The following is a 26374-nucleotide window of genomic DNA, read 5'->3' on the forward strand; positions in this document are numbered from 1 at the left end:
CTTTAAAGACTACAATATTGTGTTTACGCACTTAGGGCGCCGCGATTTGTTGTTCTCTCCCAAACAGGGTTTTTTTTGCAAAGATTAAAGAAGGTATTTTTATTGGCCCACAGATCAGAGCTATAATGAATGACAGTAGCTTTGATGGTCTTTTGCAAGGTGCTGAACCAGTGGCATAGAGAGCCTTTAAAGATGTGATCTTCAACTTCCTTGGCAACAGCAGGGCACCAAACTTTGAACAACATGCTCACAGCATATCATTTGATGAAATGCAATGTCACTAAAAATGCATTTTCTACATTGTCACTTGGACCTTTTTCCAGCCAATCTTGGTGCCATTAGCGATGAACACTATGAAAGATTTCACCAAGACATTGTGCTGATTGATAAAAGGTACCAGGGAAAGTGGAGTACGTCAATGCCGGCTGACTATTGCTGGAATCTTATTCGAGAAGCATCTGACACAGATTATAAATGAAAGTCGTCTGCAAAACACTTTTGAACAATTGCTTTTACTACTGACATCGATGCACATGTATGTAGTGTCTCGGACGTCATAATGTAGACTATACCCTGACAGCAGGCATTTAAATGCACTTCCTGACGCTGGTCCGGAAATACAAGCAGCAACGACCCCCGTCACATGATCTGGGGTTATCACTGCGTTGCCATCACAACCAGAGGTCTCCTCGAGACCTCTATGGTTGTTGATGGCAGATTGCTATGAGCGCCGCCCTGTAGTCAGCACTCATAGCAAGCCTGTAATTCTGCTGCATAGACGTGATCTGAGCATCACCTCTATGTAGCAGAGGCGATCGCGCTATGGCAGCTTCTAGCCTCCTATGGAGGCTATTGAAGCATGCCAAAAGTAAAAAAAAAAAAAGTGTTTAAAAATATAAAATAATAAAAAACATAAGCTCAAATCACCCTCCTTTCGTCCCGATCAAAATAAAATAAAAAAAAAATAAATAAAAAAATCAAACACATTTGGTATTGCTGCGTTCAGAATCGCCCAATCAATTTAAAAAAAAAAAAAAAAAAAAGATTAACCCGATTGCTAAACGGTGTAGCGAGAAAAAAAGTCATAATGCCAGAATTACGTTTTTTTGGTCGCTACAATGCACTAACGGGCGATCAAAAGATCATATCTGCACCAAAATGGTATCAATAAAAACATCAGCCCGGCACGCAAAAAATAAACCCTTACCCAACCCGAGATCATGAAAAATGGAGACGCTACAGGTGTCGGAAAATGACGCAATTTTTTTTTTTTTTTTTTTTAAACAAAGTTTGGAATTTTTTTTCACCACTTAGATAAAAAGATCCTAGACATGTTTGGTGTCTATGAACTCGTAATGACCTGGATAATCATAATGGCAGGTCAATTTTAGCATTTAGTGAACATAGCAAAAAAGCCAAACAAAAACAAGTGTTGGATTGTACTTTTTTTTTTTTTTTGCAATTTCACCGCACTTGGAATTTTTTAAACCAATGGTGTCGTTCAAAAGTACAAGTCGTCCCGCAAAAAAACAAGCCCTCACATGGCCATACTGACCGAAAAATAAAGTTATGGCTCTGGGAAAAAGGGGAGCGAAAACTGAAAACGCAAAAACAAAAAAAGCTCCGGTCATGATGAGGTTACATAATAAAAAAAGAAGAGCAGCAGGAATAAAATAAGGGCAGAAACGGACCACCTTTTATCTAGTGACAGGTCTTCTTTAACACAATATTTATCAAGCTGCTGCGCCACAGTTTCCAAGACCTTCACCCTGGTTGGAAAAAGTCAGTCTTCCCAGCTAATTAACAGTGCCGTATTGTGTATAGGATTTCCTAACAGGCAATTCTGTAAGTACATTGTATCTTACTGAGAAAAATGCTCTGACAGTATAGTAGACAGCAAAAATTTTGATGCACTCAATGCTACACTTGCAACCTAAAATATTGGAAAGAATGGAGATTGGAGTGCAAATATGAAAATGGTCTTAGATGTGGAGTGTATGAGCGAGTCCCAGCACTCATCAAAAAAAGAGGGGGAAAAAAAAAATCTATGTTATAAGGTGGATTCATACGTGTCGTAAAAGCGGATTGCTTGCAGAGTCCTGGCTGCTCTTGATCATGCTGCTGAATGGCAGCTGCCATCTCCTGCGTATCACCTTGTATAACGAAGAATATACACTATTAAAAAAGTCGTCTTTTTATTTAGTGGAGTCACATAATGGAATAAACACACAACCCCCTGCCCTAATACACATGAACCAAGACGGATATTCAGTGACGCTAATAAGTCTCTTCCCGCAGTGAGGAGTCCCTTTACTGCACTGAATAGGAACCTGGAATCGAAGCTCATGGCTCCGGAGATTTGCACAGCAAACAGAGATGGGACATTCAGGAATCCAGAAGAGTCATCCTGGAATGGGTGATCCGACACTCAGTAACTCGGTTCTCTGGAGAAGGAAACAAGAATGTAAAGATATAGCATTATACTGTATAGGTAATACACAAGGCTCAGCTGGGGGGCCAATTCTGGCGCTTTGCCCAGCTCCTCCTGCTTCCCGGGTGAGTTGGCAAGTGGGGTAATATTTTGGGGTTGATGTCAGCTGTGTAATGTCTGCTGACATCAAGCCCAGTGGTTAGCAATGAAGAGGCGTCTATAACAGATTCCCCATTACTAACCCCATAGTCAAAAATAAACACACAGAGAAAAGTCCCTTTAATTGTTCAAAACACTCCCACGCCCTCTTTTACCTATTACCTTTAAAAAATAAAATAAACTTAAGTGTTCCACCGTAAATCTATCCCACGTCCTATGACGATCCCGACACTGCTACATCCGGATGCAGCACTGAGAGGTGAGAAAGCCTGGAGCAACAGGGCTTTGGGTCTTCTTGACAATACCACCAGTACCATCTTGGGGGGGTACTATTAAGGAGTTGGATTTTCAAATGCTTTCCTCTAAAATCATAGGTTTACACGAAACCCGAACTAAAATATGGTGGAACATTAGAAGCCTAGAGGAATACAAAAAAGCAGGTTTTGTACCCCGTGGCCTTTGTATTCAAACCTTCCCCGCCTGGGAAGCTCCGGCTGAATTTCAAACAACTTGGGAAGATGGTTTGGCCAAATGCTCCACCATTCCAATCGACATGTTAATCGAGCATGACCAGTTGTTACTTATAAAAATTAAGGAGGATATTAAGGCTTGTGAAACAAAGCTGATTGAATTCGTTAAAGAGACATTGGTAAAGCCCTTTCAACTTAAAACTTTGATCGATACCTTTGAAACAGAGATCATTACCCGAAAGAGGAAAAAGTTCCAGAGAGATAAATCAGACTTTAATAGTGGGAGAGCATATAGATGGGTCCATCGTGGGAATAAACGCCCGGGTCTGGATGGTTTAAGGAGTACTGATGTACCTGTGCCTAGACAAAAAATGTCATCTAGCGATTTTTTGTCCTCAGACCCCAGCAACGTGGTGGGCACCGCTGGAGGGGGTCAGAGAAGAAGTAATTACCTCAACAGAAAGAAAGGCAGGAATTACAAGAACTGGTCTCCAACATATCAGAGAGCGACACGGTTCAACAGGAGACGCTAAACAAAGAAACTGATGAAACCAACTAGGAAGGTAACCTGCAAATTGTGAATCTTTCATCTTATATTTTATCAGATCTGGAAACTGATGTTCTGTTTAAAGGGCTATCCTTCTCTCCTATGAATCCACTTGACAAATTTGTTTTGGTTAAGGACCTGTATCTTTTTTGCCGTCAAATCACCTTTAAGTTACTGTATCATCAACCCTCTCATAGATTAGATGGTCTTCTCAATATCCTTGCAGACTTTCTCAAAGAAGATTTGAACCGCCGGGAATACAGAAAAAGATGGTGTAACTTGGGAAGGGAGCCGTCTTGTAAATCTACTGCTAGTTGCCGAAGATTCATTTTCTTGCAGCAGATCCAGAAGATCGTTGAACACCTGTCTTTCATTGTCTTCCCGACAAATTGCAGTACTGAAGTGGATTTTCTCCATCAAGCAAAGGATCTGTGTTATGAATGGGTCACCGAGGAGTAAAAAGCAAAACAAGCTAAGTCACAGAAAACCAGAGAGGTTGTTAACTATGCAGATTGCAGATCCCTGATCCTACCACACAACTAGCAGCAGCAGTGGAGCGTACCTACGATGTTCCTAGACGCTTCGTCACAGCCGGAGGACTAAATAAGCCTGAAGCTTGAAAAGGGGAAAACTAACTGCCCCAGAGCAGACCCCAAAGGAATAGATAGCCCCCACACATGTATTGACAGTGAAACAAGATGAAGGCACAAACACAGGCAGGAAAATAGGCTGAGCAAACGATGGGGCCCAAACTAACTAGAAAGGAAAGGAAAGAAAAGACACTGTCTGCAACCTGCAAAAAACCCTACAAAAATAATGTCCAACACTTCTGATAGCAAAATTAACCCTGAAGTCACTAGACTTCTCCCACTATATCAGCACTCTGAAATATTCTGAGACAGAGCAAAAAGAGACCAAACTAGTAAGGGACAAAAAGCAAATTGGCAAAATACTGATAAAGAGTGGAAATTCAGCACAGCCCCCAGCCGGGGCTGGCTGACCACACAAAAAACTGAATAGACCAACAAAATCAAGTGTGAACATTAGCAGAAAAACTTAGCTTTAGATGACTGGAACAGAGCTGAAAACCAAGAGCTGACAAGCCAGAAGTAATCACCAGCAACTGAATAGGGCGTCGGCTGTCTTAAATCCAATCTGAGACTCCTGAGGTTCAATCGTCATCCTCATTCTCAGGTGGCAGACCTCCACCGATCAAATCAGCCTCATTACCTCCTGTTACCACCAGATGGAGTCTGGAAGGAGAACTCACAACTGGTGAACCAGAGAATGAACTCACAACAGATCTGTCCTCACGTTTCAAGAAAAGGGGCTATTCTAAAAAGGACCATTTTGGAGGCTTTCCAATTTGCATCTCAGCAGGATGGAAAGAATCTTCTTTCAAAGAAGGTACGTGACTCCTCTCAGCCACTGTCTTTGATTACAACCTTTAACAACCAGTGGTCTGATATTTGGAAGGTGCTGCATGACAATTGGGATATTTTGATGAGCGACAAAAGGATTGTCCCCTTTGTCTCAAAATCCCTATGCCTGGTTGCTAGACGAACCAGAATCTAAAAGACAGTTTATGTCACAGCCATTACCAATGCCCAACCGGGGCACTAGGATCTTTGGAATATACCTCTGTGGCAATTGTAATGTATGCCAGTACATGATTGAGTAACTAATCCTGTCCAATCTCTACCCTTTCCTTTCACATCAGACCGAAAGAATTCTTCAATTGTAGATCTCGGAATGTAGTTTATGCCATCTTCTGCGACTGTCCTAAGATTTACGTGGGACAAACCACGCAGGAGATCAGGAGAATGCAGCAGCATCTATCTAATATTTCAACGGCCCAAAGGGATCGGGAGATGAATAAGACTCTTACATCAGTCGCAAGTCATTTTCTGGAACTTCATTGGGGCAGGACATCTAGTTTTAAAGTTATGGGACTTGAAAGTGTACGCTCAAACATTAGAGGGGGCGATATTGTTAATCGCTTACTTCGTTGTGAAAGCAAATGGATTTACAATTTACAGAGTCTTTCCCCCAAAGGCCTTAATGAGGAATTGCTCTTCACCGGGTACTATAAACTATAGGGGTCTTTATTTGTCCTCTTTCGCTCTATGTTTTTGATTGTCCACCAGCTGAGCCTTCTTTTTGAGGGGAATCACGTAGTGATTTTTAGATTCATTGGATTATCTACATGTGTCCATGTGTAGTTTTCACAACTAGTCGAATAAACTTCCGGATCGCGTCTAGATGGGAACATATCCTTTTGCCCTCTTTGGTTTATTATTTATGTATATTTTTCCATTGTGACTCACATTCCCTCTTTAATTGACTATGTCTATGTGCATTTGGATACAGGGATCCCGCCTCTGCGGCATATACGCAAGATGGTTAGCCCCTTCTCCGTTATATGTAGGGAATGATGTTCTTTGCCTTTTCCAACTTGACGCTCTTGGTAGCCTATATGTAGAGGAATATATATAGTTTTTTGCTTTCCTCCAACTAGACATTTGACAGTCTAGCTGCAGTGATACATCATCTTCAATCCACTTGCTTGTTTTTTGATTTTCTATTTTGATATGGATCCATTCTTATGGCCATATCTTTTTATTTACCATGTGTTCAGGCCTATTAAACTCATACTATTGCATAATCATCTTTTTGAGTTGGAGTGTGATATGGCATTTGTAACTTCGCCTCTGGTTTCATTCAATAACCTCCCCACACTATTCCCACTCTGGATGCTTCTGAAAATTGTTGTATGGCCCCTCTCTCTATGTAGACTTTGGATGAGGTCTTTGGTCTGTGTTCTGTATATCACAGGTTTTTATTCCCTTCTGACTCCTTACAACCTAAGCGCAATATACGGTTTCTTTAGGTTTTTGATCTAGGCTCGTTTCTCATTACTTGTGTATCTATACAATCTCATTATTGATGTAGTGGAGAAATGGGTGATTGTTTCATGGAACCAATATATATTGGTGCATTATTCATGCCCATTTGGTGTTTTTTCCAAAAAGCAGAACCACCTTTGTCTTTTTTTCATTGTATGCCTTGTCTTGTTATCGCCACACCCTCAATACTTCAGTGGGGGGTTTTTTTCGTATGCTATGGGTTTTATATAAAAAAAAATTTTTTCCCCAGTTTGGCTGTCGTCGTATATATGTATTGATGGAATAATTGATACTCATCTCTGAGTCAAAACACCCCAACCTCCATTTGCATCTTTAGCATAACATCTGCGCCTGTCAGAATATATTAGGATACCTACATCTACGTGCCTCCAGCTTACAGACTGGGTGCAGATCTTTTTATGTGACACATTCACGCTACATACTCATCATTCTTTGTGGCGTTGTGGGTGGTTTGAGGATTCTTGATACCGCACAAGCGTGATATGTGATCTTTCTTATGTGATGTCTATATTCATTTAGCACATTTGTGTCATTTAAATTTGTTTCCCTGCCCCGTCCTATATCATTATGGACATGGCAGGCTGTGCTGCGGATCTCTGACATGGTGCGTGCGCAGCATACGATCAGCATTTTTTTCTTATACAGGGGCCGCAACTCGATAGGTTGCCATGTGACTGAAATGGGGCGCATGCGACGATGAAACAGTGGAACTCTATGTTTATACTAGCTGGCACATTAGCGCGGCATTCTTATTATTCTATATGGCATGTCACAGTGAATACAGCGGGCTGTTTGAGGGCCTTTTTGACATCACGTATACGTAGCATGCGACCAGTGACTTTTCTTATGTGGCGCCTCTATTCTTATACCATTTGGCACATTCGTGTCACTTTTAGAACTACCTTCCCGCTACGCTCCATACTGCTGTGGACGTGGCAGGCTGGGCTGCTGTTATAGCGCCTGCGCAGTATATGTTTAGCGTTTAGGCCCTTATAGCGGCCACAACTTGACAGGCTGGTACGTGACTGAAATGGGACGCATGCGCCTTGATTTGTAATACACGCTCCTTGCTCATCACCTCCCCCTTTTTTGGCATATCATGTGACCATCGGTCACTTTTACATCAAGTACGATAATTTGTTGTTTTATGGCAATCAGGCGCATGCGCTTTTGCGATCGATCGGCCATCTTGGTACATCCGACCTGAGGAAGAGGTCATGGAATGGACCTCGAAACGCGTTGTCTTTGTATGTACTATGAAATAAAGCATTGATATTGGAACCTACTCCTAGAATCTACTGGATTTCCTCCATTTGAGGGTTGAAGTATAGCAGCGCGGGAACCAGGTGTTTTTTTTTTTTTCCCCTTTGGGATCTCCTCTTTGATTCTTGTCTATATACTGAGCGGTGACATCAGTAAGGTGACCGCTTAGTATGGCAGCCGGAACATGACAGTAGTGTGCCATTCTTGCTGCTGCAACGAGGGCTGACCTCCACAGGGTTATTGCTGTTCACAGCCGATGAACTGCGGTAACTTGCAGACATCACTGCTTGCAGCATGACAAATTTCACCAATTTCACCTCCCCAAAACTGGCCCTTGTAAATAGTGGTCACTTTACTGCTATTTAGAGTCACTGGAGGCATTGTGAGATCGTGGACTAGGGTGGAGCTTCATGGGAACATTTTGGGTAATAAATTGGTGAATGAGGGACTCTCTCTTGTTTTTATTTGTCTTATGTTTTTCAAGTATCCTTTTCTGGACTACTTCAGATTCATTGGATTACTGCAGACTTGAATGGGATTTTTTTCAATAAATTGGTGAATGAGGGATAGTGTGAGGGAGTTATTATTTTCTCTGTGTGTTTATTTTTGATCACTGGGTTAGTAATGGAAGAGTCTGATAGACAATCCTCTATTACTAGGGTTGATGGCAGGTGTATTTTTTGACAAATACCAGCTGTCATCAACCCCAACTACTATTACCCCAATTGCCACCACACCAGGGATATCGGGAAGAGCCAGGCAAAGCACCAGAATTGGTGCATCTAATGCGATGCGTCAATTCTGGGGCGGCTTGCTGACTTGTATTTTTAGGTTGGGAAGGGCCCAATAACCAGGAACTTTCCCAGACTGATAATATATGCTGCAGCTGCCTGCTTTACCCTCGCTGGTTATAAAAAAAGGGGGGGGGGGGGGGAACAACACAATTTTTTTCTTTTATGATTTATTTAGTAAAGCCATGTTAGAAACACCTGCATAAACGCACCTACAACACATGTGCCTTTTTTTTCTTTTAACTGCGGATTTACAACATCTAATGCAAACCTATGGGTAAATTCCGCACAGAAGACTAAGCGTTCCCGAAAGAGAAATGGAAATGTTGCGCGTTGGAAACCCGCACCGTAGGGGGATTTACGCAGTGTAAAAAAAGAAGCACAGTGAGCATGAGATTTCTATTCATTCCATCCACTGTGCGGGTACTGCACAATGCAGCGTTTTGGAAGCAGTGAAAACACTGATCGTGGGCACGTAGCCCAAGAAGAAATCATATATTTTACCTTGTCCACCAGAATTTACATATGAAAAGCAAATGAATTTTTAGGGAAATGCGCATACTTCCCCTTCAGTCCTCGCTCTTTCCTAGTCCCATAACTGACACACTGGACCTGCTGCTCAGCCAATCACTGGCTGTGACAGGACATGGTTGTGGCCATTGATTAGATGAGCGAGCATTTCTGGTCATTTTGGATATGATGAGAGCTATAGCAGAAATCAGAGAGTGGCAGGGACCGGGCAATATGGGAATGAGACCCACTGGAGATCAGGGAGGGCGACTGCGGCTTCTTTCATTTATTTATTTTTAAGCAACTTGCACTATTTTGATATCAATTTGTATTCCCTTGACAACCCCTTACATATGTATTTAGGTTAGTGAATATTACCCATAAGCAGGACAAATGTACAGGTGTATTAACGGCACCAATCACATGGGAAAAATCAGAAAGGAAAAGTATTACCTGCAGAACGTAATGAGAGCAGCACAACACAGAATTGCCTCTAGTCCATAGAAGAGCAGCAGAATACAGCTCAGCACGGTCTCCAGCCTCAACGCATAGGTCTGAAGGAATAGGAAGTATAACGCAAGCAGAGCGGCTGGGATGGTTAGACCCACACTGACCACTAGAGGGAGCTTCCGCTCACATTGGTTCCCCCGACAGCCTAACAATTGAGGAAAAGGGGGAAAAAAAAAGTCAGCTGCTATCACAAATGGGATAAAGGGACCGGAGCACAAAGATGACAACGCCATAATGAAGTCAGGAAACGGTATACTGAAATAAGTCATGAAAATGCCCCCCTGCGTTACCATCACATTATATTCCCACATACTCCAGTGATCAACTTGTTAAAAATCCCAATTCGGCTCCACTGGATGACTATGTAACCAAGTTACGCCCCCACCTATCCAAGCCAACGTTCGATTATGGCTGACACATTGGATAATAAGCCGGATTACTTACCGGTAATGCTCTTTTAATGAGTCCACGACAGCACCCACTGGAGGTATCGGATCCGCCCCATTTGGAACAGGAAACCCTACAGGAAAGATAAAAGGGGGCGGTCCGCCTTTCCTCCTCAGTTTTGTATTTCAGAGTACCAGGAGGACCGCCAAGGATTAGGCAATGTCTTTGTATATCTAACTTTATTTATTCATCTTTAGCAGATACACTTTATTATCGATATCTTTAGCAGGGAGGGAAGTGAGCGGGTGCTGTCGTGGACTCATTAAAAGAGCATTACCGGTAAGTAATCCGGCTTTTTACCCTTCGCCACGACAGCACCCACTGGAGAGATTCCAGAGACCATCACCTGGGTGGGACCACCGTGCTAAGGATAGTCCTGCCAAAGCTTAGGTCAGCAGTTGATGAAAGGTCAAGTCTATAGTGATTATAGAAGGTAGAAGGGGATGACCAAATTGCCGCCTTACATATGGTTTCAATTGGAACGTCTCCCCTCTCGGCCCAGGAGGTCGCCATTGCTCTAGTGGAATGCGCTCTGATGCCTTCTGGAGGATTTTCATTTTTTGCGGAGTAGGCTAACCGAATGGCTTCCCTGATCCATCGGGAAATGGTGCTCTTCGTGACTCCGTACCATTTTTTATGGCCCTGAAAAGAAACGAACAGAGCCCTACACTGCCTCCAGCTCCTAGACCTCTCAATATACTTTAGGACAGTTCTTCTGACGTCTAAAGTGTGGAATTTCTGCTCCTCTGGAGTGGAGGGATCCTCAAAGAAGGTTGGGAGGAGTATCTCTTGAGATCTATGGTATTTTGTTGATACCTTAGGCAGGTATGAGGGGTCTGGCTTTAATAATAACCTATCTTGGTATACCTGAAAAAAGGGTGGATCTATGGACAGGGCCTGGATATCACCTACTCTTCTAGCAGATGTCAGTGCTACCAAGAGGGCCGTCTTGAACGATAAGTATTTGAGGGATATCGTGTCTATCGGTTCAAAGGGTTCCCCCGTCAGGGCGTCTAAGACCAGATTTAAGTCCCATGTGGGGATTGTAGGTATGTGGACTGGTGTTATGCGTTCACAGGCTGCAATAAATCGTGATATCCACTTATTTCCTGCTATATTATGGCCGTACAGTGCCCCTAATGCAGACACCTGTACTTTGTGTGTTTACTGCCAGACCCAAGTCCTTTCCTCTCTGTAGAAATTCTAAAATAGGAACTATCGGGACTTCTGCTGTGTGGGGTGCTATATGAAACTGTAGGAACTTCTTCCATATTCTAGTATAAATCTGGGTCGTGGACTGCTTCCTGCTCTGCAGGAGAGTAGCAATCAGTGTTTCAGAAAACCCTCTTGATCTTAGTAGCTGCCTTTCAAATTCCACACCGTCAAGTGTAAGCTGTCCACTTGGGGGTGGAAGAAAGGGCCTTGGGAGAGTAGGTTGGGAAGCGAAGGGAGGACCCAAGGATCTGTCACTGACATAATTCGTAGCCATGAGAACCACGGTCTCTTGGGCCAGAATGGTGCTATCAAGATTACGCTCGCCTTGTCCTCTCTGATCTTCCGAATCACCTGTGGCAGGAGAATCAACGGAGGGAAGGCGTATGCCAGTTTGAACTTCCATGAGGCTTGGAGGGCATCCAGTATGTCTGGGTGATCTGACGGAGACAGGGAAGCAAATGTTTTTATCTGTCTGTTCGCCCTCGTGGCAAAGAGATCCACCTGAGGTTGTCCCCATAAGGCTACTATGTCCTTGAAGATCCGGCGGCTGAGGCCCCACTCCCCTTGCCGAAGCGTGTGTCGGCTTAAAAAGTCCGCCTCTTGGTTGTTCTCTCCTCTGATATGAAGTGCCGAGAGGGACAACAAATAGCTTTCGGCTAAGTTTAAGATTCTTGCCGCAGAAGACATCAGAGTCTCTGATCGTGTACCTCCTTGTCTGTTTATGTAGGCCACTGTAGTGGTGTTGTCCGACAAGATCCTGACATGTTTCTGTTGGAGCTGTGGAAGAAAATGGTGTAGAGCATAGTATACCGCTGTCAGCTCTTTTAAATTAGACGAGTATTCCCCTTCCTCTCTATTCCACCTTCCTTGACAAAAGCTATTCCCCATATGGGCTCCCCAGCCATGGGGGCTAGCATCGGTGGTTAGGATACAAGATGGTACTATGACCCATGGGACTCCGGAGGATAGATGGTCATCCTCTAGCCACCACTCTAGAGAAGCCAAGACCTCCTGAGTTAAGGTTATCTTGCTCTCGAGGTGACCACCATGTCGCCTGTCCTCTTGGAGGATCTGGTGTTGAAGTGTGCGGACATGATAATGGGCCCACCGGACTGCTGTGGCACAGGAATTTAGCGACCCCAATAGCGACATCGCTTCTCTTAGAGACATGCGTGGTCTATCTATGGCTGCCTCTACTTTTCCTTTTGTGAGTGCAATCTTTACCTGAGGAAGTAGACATCTCTGGGTTGTGGATTCTAACTGGAAACCTAAAAACATCTGGAGGGATTGTGGAACGAGTCTGGACTTCTGTATATTGATGATCCAGCCTAGATCCTGCAAAGATGAGATTGCGTCAGCCACACGTTTGGTACATTGGGTGACCGAGTTCCCGATTATTAGGAAGTCGTCTAGGTAAGGTACAATTAGAGTGTCTTTTTGGCGAAGATAGGCCATCACCTCTGCCATCACCTTGGTGAAGATTCTTGGCGCTGTAGAGAGACCGAAAGGCATGGCTGTATACTGAAAATGATGGATCCTGCCTTCGAACACCACTGCGACCCTTAGGTATTTTTGGTATCTATCATGGATAGGAATATGATAGTAAGCATCCTTCAAGTCAATCCCCGCCATTACACAGTTTGGAAAGAGAAGCTTTATGGTGGATCTGATTGATTCCATCTTAAACTTATAATTTTTTATAAACGTATTAAGCTTCCTTAAATTAATAATTGTTCTAAACGTGCCATCTGGTTTAGAAATTAAAAATAAAGGAGAGTAGAAACCTCTACTTTCCTGTCCCTCTGGGACCTCCACTAAAACCCCCCTTGGATAATAGGCTCCGAATTTCTTCTTCGAGGGCCTTTTGTTGAACTATGGAGTTAAGGCGGGTTATGAAAAAGAAATCATAAGGGGTTTGAAGGAATTCTATCTTCATTCCCTCTTTAATTATACCTAAGATCCATGGGCTCGAAGTTATTTGTTCCCATTTTGAATAAAAAAATTTTAATCTACCCCCTACTGGTGGGTCTGATTTTTTAATTTTTATTTTCCCTCCGGAATGCTGAACCCTTGAACATGCTACCCTTTTGCTTTTCTTCCTTCGTGGGCCATCTATTTGACCTATCCGCTTGTCTCCCTCTTTCAAACGGTCGTCTTTTAAAGGTTTTCCTATAGAAAGGAATAGAAGAGTCAGAGAACGCCTTCTTCCTCTCCTTTGCTTTGGCGAGTATGTCGTCTAGGGCTTTCCCGAAGAGAAACTCACCCTCGCACGGGGTTGCACAAATCTTGGATTTTGATTGCGCGTCCCCCTTCCAGCTCTTCATCCACAATGCCCGCCTGGCGTTGTTCACAAGAGCTGCCGATCTTGCTGCCAACCGCAGAGTATCCGCCGAAGCATCGGCCATAAAGGCTGCTGCCCCTCTGATCAATGGAATAGCGGCCCGTAGCTATTCTCTTGACGCCTTCTGCTCGATCTGTTGATCCAATTGGTCCAACCATACAAGCATAGATCTGGCGGTGCATGTGCTGGCTACTGCTGGTTTAAATATACCTGTAGTAGATTCCCAAGACCTTTTTAATGCTGACTCTGCCTTACGATCTAGCGGGTCTGCCAATAAGCCTGCGTCCTCTACCGGAATGGTAGATTGTTTAGAGGTAGAGGCTACAACGGCATCAACCTTTGGCACCTTGGTCCATTTTAATAGCTCGTCATCGCTAAATGGATATTTTCTTTTAGAGGCTGATGGGAGAAAACTTCTCTGATCGTGTTTTTCCCACTCTCTTTTTATTAGGGCCTTAACTGCCGGTATCACTGGGAACGCTCTCCTTTTCTTCTCTGCCAACCCCGCAAACATTATGTCTTATGCGGTTTGGGCACCCCTTGGTTCCTCACACCCCATAGTGCTCCTCACAGATTTGACCAGGTTATCCACACTATCCAGGGGAAAACATGACCGTCCCTCCAAATCTGATGACGATGACGAGGATGTGAGTGAGGAATCGGAGATTAACCCCTGTTCTTCCTCTGACTCTGAGCTAAGGGTCATCTGTTTCTTGCTCCTAGTCTCTGAGGGAGTACTGGCGCGGTTGATAGCCTGTATTTCCTCCCTGATTATGGCCCGGATGTCTTTTGACGACATTGCGGACCCCTGCCTAGTCTCTCTGGTGCACTGCTTGCAGAGCTTTTTGGGGTAGGAGTCAGGGAGAGGTTCAGAACATAATGCGCATTCCTTATGCTTAGATTTTTCTTTTTTCTTTGTCTAGAAAGGGAGACCGAGAGGAGAGGGGGGGGGGGTAGGAGGTCAGCTTAATAAGCAGAGTATATACTTTGCACACTCACAAAGTGAAGCCTTATTACCGGATCGGATGGCTGAGATCCCGTCCTAGGTCTTGACTCTCCCGTCTCGCTCCTGCGACCGGTGTCTGTCCTAGCGTTGCGGTCCCTGGTGGAGCTGCCCCCCGCAGAGTCTCCTGAGGGAGCGTGCGCTTCCGTTGGGGACGACATGGCTCACCACCGCTCAGCTGCGGCGCTGTTTAAATAGATTGCGCGCTCTTTTTTTTTTTTCCTCTTGTGTCCGCCCCCGGAAGTCGCTCCTCCTCCCCGGGATCACAGCGCATGCGCCGTCGCGCTCTCAGCCATCCTGCCCCGGAAGTTCAACCATTACTTCCGGGGGTCAGGAGCCTCTGCGCCGGCCGGCTACCGCGCCCCCGCTGGTACATGCGGCCCGCGCTTTTTATGTCACCGTCACCGCTGCTCCCTTCTTCGCGCCACTGGCGCACTTACCGCTAGCAGCGGCGAAGCCCTGGAGCCACCCGGCGCGCTCCTGGGTGAGACCGGGCGGCCCACCCCGGACCCGGTCATCACCCTCCATATACCAGACGAGGGGGGAGCCGTCTAACGGAGTCTCCCCCGACGCTGCCTCCAGACCGCAGCCCCTGCCGTTCACATGGAGACTGCACAGGCGGCGTGCATGGCCCAGGTATGTTTCCTGAAGGATCGTGGCTCCGTTTGGAACAGGAAACCAAAACTGAGGAGGAAAGGCGGACCGCCCCCTTTTGTCTTTCCTGTAGGGTTTCCTGTTCCAAATGGGGCGGATCCGATACCTCCAGTGGGTGCTGTCGTGGCGAAGGGTAAAACAAGAGTTTTCTGGACCCTCGTAATAGACTATCTCCAGTTTTTCACAAGAACTTTCATTTTATTGATTGTACAATGTTAGAATACATTCATCTCATTTTTGCTGATTGTTATACATTGTAATGGAAACATGTTAAACCCCAATGCAGCCAAAAAGCTTAGTAGCACCCAATACTCAAGGCGATGGGTATGTAGTGCAGCTGCCATAAGTAAGGCCTCATTCAGACGTCTGCTAATTTCTTATAGGGAAAAAAAAAATTATTTAAAGTTTTTTTGACACTTGGTCTGTACAAAAAAAAAAAAAAAGACAGTAATGTGAACAGCCCCATACACTATAATGTGTAAGCAATCTATGAAAAAAACGGATATGTGAACAACAGGCGTCTGAATGAGGCCGAACATCAAAAGGCGGCCATATACATGAGATTGCCCCAGAAAACTCACAGAAACTAAGATGATCGGCGGGTACAGCCAAAATGATCAGGCTCAGCTGACATATTAAATAGGGGCATGTACTGATGACTGAAGATGATCAACTAAAGCTGCCCCCACTAGCCAGTCACATGTACACGGCCGATTGGAGGATCAGATGCAGCTTCTGAGGTTAGTGGAACATTAATGAATTAATAATGGCTTTATCAGCTGCCGAATCCTCACTGCTGCGGTCATGATCACACCTCACGATTGTGTAGATCTAGGGCACATATAAACCTCTATTTTGCCAGAGTCAATATCACTACTATTAAGGGTATGTGCACACGCTGCGGATTCTGCTGCGTTTCCGCAGCGTTTTTGGCTCTGCAGAAACGCAGCAGATTCTGCTGCGTTGTACAGTACCTTTATTTCCTATGGAAATAAAAAAAAAGCTGTGCACATGCTGCGTTTTTTTCCGCGCGGTTTTGCTGCGGTTTTCAAAACGCAGCATGTCAATTGTTTGGTGCAGAAACGCTGCAGTTTTACACCTCATCCATTATGAGGTGTAAAACCGCAGGGCAAAACCGCAGAAAAACCGCAGCACTTTGTCCTGCGGATTTCCTGCAGTTTTCTCTACAAAATCCGCAGAGACAAAAAACTATGTGTGCACATACCCTAACCCCTTTACCTCCAAGGGTGGTTTGCACGTTCATGACCGGGCCAATGTTTACAATTCTGACCACTGTCCCTTTATGAGGTCATAACTCTGGAACGCTTCCATGGATTGTACTTCAGGACAGGGGTAAAATTTGTTTGATATAACTTGCAAAAAATGGAAATTTGGCAAAAAAAAATTGAAAATTTTGCAATTTTCCAACTTTGAATTTCCATGCCCTTAGAAATATGTCACACAAAATACTTAATAAATAACATTTCCACATGTTTACTTTACATCTGCACAATTTTGGAACCAAAATTATTTTTTGTTAGGAAGTTATGAGGGTTAAAAGTTGACCAGCGATTTCTCATTTTTACAACACCATTTTTTTAGGGACCACATCACATTTCAAGTCACTTTGAGGGGTCTATATCAAAGAACATACCCAAAAGTGACACCATTCTAAAAACTGCACCCCTGATCGTACTCAAAACCACATTCAAGAAGTTTATTAACCCTTCAGGTGCTTCACAGGGATTTTTGGAATGTGAAAAAAAAAAAAAGAACATTTAACTTTTTTTTGACAAAAAAATTTACTTCAGATCCAAGTTGTTTTATTTTACCAAGGGTAACAGGAGAAATAGAACCCCAAAAGTTGTTGTATTATTAGTCCTGAGTACACCGATACCCCATATATGCAGGTAAACCACTGTTTGGGTGCATGGCAGAGCTCAGAAGAGAAGGAGTGCCGTAAGGCTATGTGCACACGGTGTGGATTCTGCTGCGTTTCCACAGCGTTTTTGGCCCTGCGGAAACGCAGCAGTTCTGCAGACATGGTACAGTACCATGTTACCCTATGAGTTTTAAAAACTGCTGTGCTCACACTGCGTTTTTTTCCGCGCGGTTTTGCTGCGGTTTACAAACCGAAACATGTCAATTGTTTCTGTGGATTCCACAGCGGTTTGGCACCTATTCCATTGTCCAGGTGCCAAACCGCAGGTCACTTTACCTGCGGTTTTACCTGCGGATCCATGCGGAAAAACCCACAGGTAAATCCGCAGCATGTGCACATAGCCTTAGACTTTTCAATGCAAAATTGGTTGGAATTGAGATCGGACGCCATGTTGCATTTAGAGAGCCCCTCATGTGCCTAAACAGTGGAAACCCCCCACAAGTGACACCATTTGGAAAGTAGACCCCCCTAAGGAAATTTTCTAGATGTGTGGTGAGCACTTTCAACCCCCAAGTGCTTCTCAGAAGTTTATAACGCCCGTGCGTGAAAATAGAAAAATCATGGTTTTTTTTATTTGACAAAAATGATCTCCTCCTCATTTTTTATTTTCCCAAGGGTAACAGGAGAAATTGAACCCCATAAGTTGTTGTGCAATTTGACCTGAGTATGCCGATACCCCATATGTGGGGGTAAACCACTGTTTGGGCGCATGGCAGAGATTGGAAGGGAAGGAGCACCGTTTGACATTTTCAACGCAGAATTGGCTGGAATTGAGATCAGATGCCATGTCGCATTTGGAGAGCACCAGATGTGCCCAAACAGTGGAAACCCCCAATTCTAACTCCAACCCTAACCCCAACACACCCCTAACCCTAATCCCAGCCCTAACCATAACCCTAACCACAAAACTAACCATAACCCTAACCCCAACCCTACCTCTAAACCCAACCGTAACCCTAACGGTAAAATGGAAATAAATACTTTTTTTTTATTTTATTATTTTTCCCTAACTAAGGGCTGTCACACGCTAAAAGACGCTTTTTATTGCAAAAAATAGTTTTTGCATCATCACATTTTGAGAGCTATAATTTTTCCATATTTTGGCCCACAGAGTCATGTGAGTTCTTGTTTTTTGCGGGAAGAGCTGATGTTTTTATTGGTACATTACATTTTTTGATCGCTTTTTATTCTGATGTTTGTGAGGCAGAATGAACAAAAACCAGCATTTCATGAATTTCTTTTTTTTTTTTTGCGTGTGGTAAAATTGATAAGGCGGTCTTATTGTTCGGGTCAGTACGATTACAGCGATACCTCTTATATTTTGTGTGTGTTTTGGCGCCTTTATACAATAAAAACAATTTTATATAAAAAAAATTTTTGCATCGTTTTATTCTGAGAGCTATAACTTTTTTATTTTTTCACTGATGACGCTGTATGGCGGCTCTTTTTTGCGGGACAAGATGACGTTTTCAGCAGTACCTCGTTTATTTATATCCGTCTTTTTGATTGCATGTTATTCCACTTTTTGTTCAGCAGTACGATGATAAAGCATTGTTTTTTGCCTTGTTTTTTATGGTGTTCACTAAAGAGGTTAACTAGTGGGACAGTTTTATGGGTCGGGTTGTTACGGACACGGCGATACTAAATGTGTACTTTTATTGTTTAGATTTTTTTCATTCAAATATTTTATTTAGTTATCAAATAAATATTGATTTTTTAAATAATTTTAAAATTATTTAATTTTTTTTATTTTTTTTTATTAATTCTTAGTTTTACACTTTGTCCCACTATGGGACACTCATTTTGCACAGGCCGATTGCTTCTATAGCATGCAGATCTGCATGCTATAGAAGCTGTCAGTGCTGCACTTTCTGCACACTGACCTGAGAGACTTCCTGGTCATCACTGCGCATGACAGGAAGTTTCTCAGCTCTGGAGACCCGGATGTCATCATGACAACATCGGGTTTCCATGGCAGCGATTAGGACCCTGCGGTGTGCCGCAGGGTCTCCGATCCAAAGGCATGAGCCCCTCTGCTGGCTCCAGAATGCTGCGATCTTGTTTGATTGCAGTGTTTCGGGGGTTAAAGTGCGGGGAGCAGTCTATGACTGCTCCTGGCACTTAGTGCCGGGTGTCAGCTGTGAGAATCAGCGGACACCCCGTGAGCGCGGCCGATCGGCTATGACGTACTATCCCGTCCATCGGAATTAAGTCCCAGGTCACATGGACGGGATAGTACGTCTAATGGCAGAAAGGGGTTAAGGATGCAGCCAATTTTATTTTTTTGCGCTTTCATTTATTCCTTCCCCTTGCCAAAGAGCCATAACTGTTTTATTTTCCGGTCTATATTTACACAGCCATGTGAAGGATTGTTCTTTTGCGTCACTAGTTGTTGTTTTGAAAGTCACCATTCATTTTACCATACAGTATATGGAGGGGGGGGGGGGGGGAACGGAAAAAAAAAATTGAACTTTTTTTCTCTTTTTTTTGCATTGTTCCAATACACTAAAAGGAAATAAACAAGTGTATAACAAAACATGTGCAACTGCAATAATTTTCTGGGAGAAATACTTCATTTTCTGGAACAATTTCAAGGGTGAAAATGCTTTCGGCCATGACTGTAAAATAGGCTTCATAAAAAAGGAAGCAAATAGAAGAATGAATTGGGGGCAAACAAAAAAGACTGGAAAAAAAAAAAAAAAAAACAGGTGCCGTGATGACTTTGGACCTAAGGTTAATATTCCGCACGTAGCTCACAGAGATGATTGGGGGGGCTTCCATCTTCGGATCTGCGGCCTCAGCACCAAAGAATATTGTGTCGCCTCCTTCTCTATATATCTTTATATCCTTCTCTATATATCTTTCGACTAACCTCTGCACTAATCCGTACCTCCCACTCCCGACTCCAAGACTTCTCCCGTGCTGCTCCTATCCTCTGGAATGCTCTACCCCAAGAAATTAGGACCATCCACAATTTGCATAGTTTTAGGCGCTCCCTCAAAACACATTCGTTCAGAGCGGCCTATCACGTTCACTAACCAAAGTCATTCTATGTGTAAGTGTGCGTAGCCCATTCACTATCTCCATCCATCCTTCACTCCCTCAAGATGGCTGGACCATCATTGTAAATATACCATTGTAAATACACACCTGTACTTTGTATCTCCCCCACCTCATTGTAGATTGTAAGCTCTCACGAGCATGGGAGGCTTATTTTGCTTTAATTACTGTATTGTTATCGTTGTTACTTATGACTTGTGTATTGAAACTGTTAAACTGTAAAGCGCTGCGGAATATGTTGGCGCTATATAAATAAAGATATATATATATATATATATATATATATATATAACAAAGTATTAGCAACAACTCCCAAACCAGACTGCTAATATCATCCTGAAATCATACGTACAGTGATAATATTGGGACACTACGACCCCCAATATGTCTTCACTACTCACCGAGATACAGGCGGGTGACCTCAATACCAAGATAAAGGAAAAGCATCACCACCTCCAGCACCAGATTGGATGTAGGATATGGCAAAATCAAACCTGGAGCCAACAAGAAAATGAGTCAATCATGTGTCGGAAAACAAGGCGTCTAAGAGGAGATCAATTCTTCATGGATAGTTCTGGTACGGGACAAATCTTTTTCATGTACTTGTATCTAATTACTGATATTAAAGTGCCGCTGTCACCAGGTTTGGCTGATAGGAGATAAGACCAACACCTTTCAGGCCTGATTCTATAATACTATACATCTGCCTGCCACCCGACCAGTAAGTGAAGAAACCTGCGGACCGCCCCGAAGGCGAGTCTAATAAAAGTGATTTTTCTTCTCTTCCAGGTTGGGTTGGCAGCAGATATAAAATGTTATAGAATGCTCTATATCAGACATGAATGGTGGTGGTCTTATCTCATATAGGCCAAACCTAGTGACTGCTTCTCTGTAAAGCTTCTGTGCCTTACTCTACCCCAGGGGCGGGCAGCTGGCACAGAATGCAGGGTGCTGTACAATCGTGGCGGTTAGTAGTTGTATAGGGCTTTGCCACCTATGCCTTACAGTATTTGCCCCATATTACAGATAGTGTTGGCACATTTGGGGGCACAATGTAACGCTGTCATTTGCACAGATGTACACTATGTGGCCGACTATTGGGACGCGCCTCTTCATCGTGAATTTAGGGTTTTATCTCAGTCCCATTGACCCCGGTATATAAGCTCCGGCCCCCCCCCGCCATGCCGTCTGCCTTTCCTAACATGAGACAAAATGGCCGGTGGTGCAGAGCTCCCTGATACCAGCATGGTCCTGTAATAGGAGCCACCGGGGTAACAAGTCAGATCATGACATGTCTTCTCTCCAAAATATTGCCCCATCACCTGTGATATTAATAGGAAGTGGAAGGAACCGCAGAAACTCAGTCACAAAGTGAAGACCAGGTAACGTTACAGAGCAGGGGGCCGAGTGCTGAGGAGAAGAGGGCAGAAAGGTGGATAATGCTCTGCTGACTCCATAACTGCAGAGACCGAACCTTGTCTTCTATTAATATCAGCACAAAAATTGTGCGCCAAGCAGCTGCAGGCGCCTTACATCACCAAGCACAATGCAGAACGATGGATGGAGTGGTGTAAAGCCGCCACCACTGGACTCTGGAGGAGACGTGTCCTGTGCAGTGACAGATCACACTTCTGTATCTGGCGTCTAAAGGATGAATCTGGGTTTGGTGAAGCCCGGGAGAAGGTTACCCTGCCTGACTGCACCGGCTGGTGGAGGGGTGCTACTACTAGGAGCTTGGTTTTCAGGGGTCGGCTTCTTAGTTCCAGTGAAGGGAAATCTTAATGCTTCAGCATACTAGGCATTTTGGACAATTAGGAGAACAGTTTGGGGAAGACCCTTTTCTGTTCCTCATGACTCTGCCCAGTGCACAAAGTCCATCCAGACATGGAGGGGGAGTTTAGTGTGAAAAACGGAGTCAGGACCTCAGCCCACCGGATTAGATAAACTAGAAATCAGACCTGAGCCCGGCCTCTCCTCAACATTGGGGTCTGACCTCACATATGTTCTTCTGGATGAGTGGGGCAAAAAATCCCACAGAAGCCTCCAAAATCCTGTAGAAAACCTTCTCCGAAGAGAGGGAGATATAGCTACAAAAGGGCCGACTCCATATTGATGTCTGTGGATGTAGAACAGGGGTCAGAAAAACTCCTGTAGGTATAATGTGGAGGGGGTCCGATACTTTTGTCCATAAATTGTGCATCACCTATTACACTGCGGCTTCTACAATTAGTGAGTAACCACAGGAGGCGGCAGCCACAGCCGCTCACTTACCGTACGCTCAGCGATCCCGGCACTCACCTTTATAGAGGAATATCAGAGCTTCAATGAGGAAGTAGGAGGCGCAGTACCAGCCATTGAGGAAGAAGAGGACCTCTAGAGGGGTGGAGGACAGCTGAGCGGTCAAGGAAACCTCCAGAGGCCTGCAGTAATCTGCAATCATATTACCACCACCTAGTGATTATCACGAAGTGTATGCGAGGGCCCCAAAACATCACCTGGGGGGCCGCACCTTACATAGGATTTGGGGATGTAACTTCGCACCAGCTACCTGGGTGACCACCAGCAGCACGGGACGGGGAGGGGGGGGTGGGTGACCGACAGCAGCACGGAACGGGGAGGGGGGGGTGGGTGACCGACAGCAGCACGGAACGGGGAGGGGGGGTGACCGACAGCAGCACGGAACGGGGAGGGGGGGTGACCGACAGCAGCACGGAACGGGGAGGGGGGGGTGACCGACAGCAGCACGGAACGGGGAGGGGGGGGTGACCGACAGCAGCACGGAACGGGGAGGGGGGGGTGACCGACAGCAGCACGGAACGGGGAGGGGGGGGTGACCGACAGCAGCACGGAACGGGGAGGGGGGGGTGACCGACAGCAGCACGGAACGGGGAGGGGGGGGTGACCGACAGCAGCACGGAACGGGGAGGGGGGGGTGACCGACAGCAGCACGGAACGGGGAGGGGGGGTGACCGACAGCAGCACGGAACGGGGAGGGGGGGGTGACCGACAGCAGCACGGAACGGGGAGGGGGGGGTGACCGACAGCAGCACGGAACGGGGAGGGGGGGGGGGTGACCGACAGCAGCACGGAACGGGGAGGGGGGGGTGACCGACAGCAGCACGGAACGGGGAGGGGGGGGGTGACCGACAGCAGCACGGAACGGGGAGGGGGGGGGGTGACCGACAGCAGCACGGAACGGGGAGGGGGGGGGTGACCGACAGCAGCACGGAACGGGGAGGGGGGGTGGGTGACCGACAGCAGCACGGAACGGGGAGGGGGGGTGGGTGACCGACAGCAGCACGGAACGGGGAGGGGGGGTGGGTGACCGACAGCAGCACGGAACGGGGAGGGGGGGTGGGTGACCGACAGCAGCACGGAACGGGGAGGGGGGGTGGGTGACCGACAGCAGCACGGAACGGGGAGGGGGGGTGGGTGACCGACAGCAGCACGGAACGGGGAGGGGGGGTGGGTGACCGACAGCAGCACGGAACGGGGAGGGGGGGTGGGTGACCGACAGCGGGACGGGTGGGGGGGGGGTGACCGACAGCGGGACGGGTGGGGGGGGGGTGACCGACAGCGGGACGGGGGGGGGGGTGACCGACAGCGGGACGGGTGGGGGGGGGGGGTGACCGACAGCGGGACGGGTGGGGTGACCGACAGCGGGACGGGTGGGGTGACCGACAGCGGGACGGGGGGGTGACCGACAGCGGGACGGGTGGGGGGGGGGGTGACCGACAGCGGGACGGGTGGGGGGGGGGGTGACCGACAGCGGGACGGGTGGGGGGGGGGGTGACCGACAGCGGGACGGGTGGGGGGGGGGGTGACCGACAGCGGGACGGGTGGGGGGGGGTGACCGACAGCGGGACGGGTGGGGGGGGGGTGACCGACAGCGGGACGGGTGGGGGGGGGTGACCGACAGCGGGACGGGTGGGGGGGGGGGTGACCGACAGCGGGACGGTGGGGGGGGGGGTGACCGACAGCGGGACGGTGGGGGGGGGGGTGACCGACAGCGGGACGGTGGGGGGGGGGTGACCGACAGCGGGACGGTGGGGGGGGGGGTGACCGGCAGCGGGACGGGTGGGGGTGACCGGCAGCGGGACGGGTGGGGGTGACCGGCAGCGGGACGGGTGGGGGTGACCGGCAGCGGGACGGGTGGGGGTGACCGGCAGCGGGACGGGTGGGGGTGACCGGCAGCGGGACGGGTGGGGGTGACCGGCAGCGGGACGGGTGGGGGTGACCGACAGCGGGACGGGTGGGGGTGACCGACAGCGGGACGGGTGGGGGGGGGGGTGACCGACAGCGGGACGGGTGGGGGGGGGGTGACCGACAGCGGGACGGGTGGGGGTGACCGACAGCGGGACGGGTGGGGGTGGGTGACCGACAGCGGGACGGGGAGGGGGGGTGGGTGACCGACAGCGGGACGGGGAGGGGGGGTGGGTGACCGACAGCGGGACGGGGAGGGGGGGTGGGTGACCGACAGCGGGACGGGGAGGGGGGGTGGGTGACCGACAGCGGGACGGGGAGGGGGGGTGGGTGACCGACAGCGGGACGGGGAGGGGGGGTGGGTGACCGACAGCGGGACGGGGAGGGGGGGTGGGTGACCGACAGCGGGACGGGGAGGGGGGGTGGGTGACCGACAGCGGGACGGGGAGGGGGGGTGGGTGACCGACAGCGGGACGGGGAGGGGGGGTGGGTGACCGACAGCGGGACGGGGAGGGGGGGTGGGTGACCGACAGCGGGACGGGGAGGGGGGGTGGGTGACCGACAGCGGGACGGGGAGGGGGGGTGGGTGACCGACAGCGGGACGGGGAGGGGGGGGTGGGTGACAGCAAGGGGGGGGGTCGGTGAGCCTAGGAAAAGAGGGGGGGTGACCGAATGCAGCACGGGACAGGGATGGGGGGTGGGTGACAATAGAGCATTGTCTCTAGCGCTTCCTAGCCGGCATCCTACATCCGCACTGTTATTTGGGGCAGGCGCACTAGCTGGTGGCGTGCTGTGACCTGTAGTTCCACACCAGATGGGTAGTGAGAGCAATAAAGGATACAACTCCACAGGGGGGGGGTGGATGACCGACAGCGGGACGGGGGAGGGGGGGTGGGTGACGGGGAGGGGGGGTGGGTGACCGACAGCGGGAGGGGGGGCGGTGAGCCTAGGAAAAGAGGGGGGGTGACCGCTAGCAACATGGGACGGGGAGGGGGGGTGACCGAATGCAGCACGGGACAGGGATGGGGGGTGGGTGACAATAGAGCATTGTCTCTAGCGCTTCCTAGCCGGCATCCTACATCCGCACTGTTATTTGGGGCAGGCGCACTAGCTGGTGGCGTGCTGTGACCTGTAGTTCCACACCAGATGGGTAGTGAGAGCAATAAAGGATACAACTCCACGTCTTCTCCCTGGTGAAGAGACAACAGTGATATCAGTTGTGTGTCCAGAGAACAGGCGCTGCAGTCGCTGTGTAACTACAACCCCCTCCACGCCCACGCTGGGAGCTGTAGTTGCGGCAGCCGGACAGCACGGGTTACATATACAGGTGGCCGAGGGTCCCAGCGCCCCCAGTCACGGCGATGTCCGGAGGTGAAGCTCTGGCCGCTGCCAGAAGCCGCTACATATAATCCGCAGCTGTCGCCGCTCACCTTTGGACGCCATCTTGTTGCTCCAGGGACGCTGTGACGTCACATCCTGGATACCGGGGCCGGACCGCGAGTTTTGACTTTGCAGGCCAAGATTGTAGTAGGCGTGTCAGGGGAAATGGCAGTCTTTGTGAGCTGCAGCGCTGATTGGTTCATCACGGTAGTGAAGGCGGGTTAGGAGCGCGCTCAGATCCTGGGGGCAGGCTGGGAAGGTGCGCATTCAGGAGCGCGCATTTCTACCTCTCGGCGCGCGCTTCAAATGTGCTGGGCGCGTTTCTCAGGTGCTGGGCATATTTCACAGGTGCTGGGCGCGTTTCATAGGTGCTGGGCGCATTTCTCAGGTGCTGGGCATATTTCACAGGTGCTGGGCGCGTTTCACAGGTGCTGGGCGCGTTTCACAGGTGCTGGGCGCGTTTCATAGGTGCTGGGCGCGTTTCACAGGTGCTGGGCGCGTTTCTCAGGTGCTGGGCGCGT

The 26374-nt window shown here is 47.7% G+C and overlaps 1 protein-coding gene across 1 annotated transcript; it reads right to left on the reverse strand.

The window, feature by feature from the left end:
* Positions 1-2178: 2178 nt before the first annotated feature.
* On the reverse strand, positions 2179-26042 carry TMEM216 (transmembrane protein 216). The gene is made up of 6 exons (XM_073576338.1): positions 25904-26042; positions 25647-25663; positions 22569-22662; positions 20672-20764; positions 9552-9753; positions 2179-2444 (listed from the first exon to the last, which is right to left on the reverse strand). The coding sequence occupies exons 1-6, from the start codon at positions 25914-25916 to the stop codon at positions 2429-2431; spliced, it is 435 nt and encodes a 144-aa protein (XP_073432439.1). The 5' UTR covers positions 25917-26042; the 3' UTR covers positions 2179-2428.
* Between the last annotated feature and the right edge of the window lie 332 nt (positions 26043-26374).

The sequence above is a fragment of the Dendrobates tinctorius genome, unplaced genomic scaffold (genome assembly GCF_039654945.1).
Source record: "Dendrobates tinctorius isolate UK_male_01 unplaced genomic scaffold, ASM3965494v1 ptg000048l, whole genome shotgun sequence".
Lineage (NCBI taxonomy): Eukaryota > Metazoa > Chordata > Amphibia > Anura > Dendrobatidae > Dendrobates > Dendrobates tinctorius.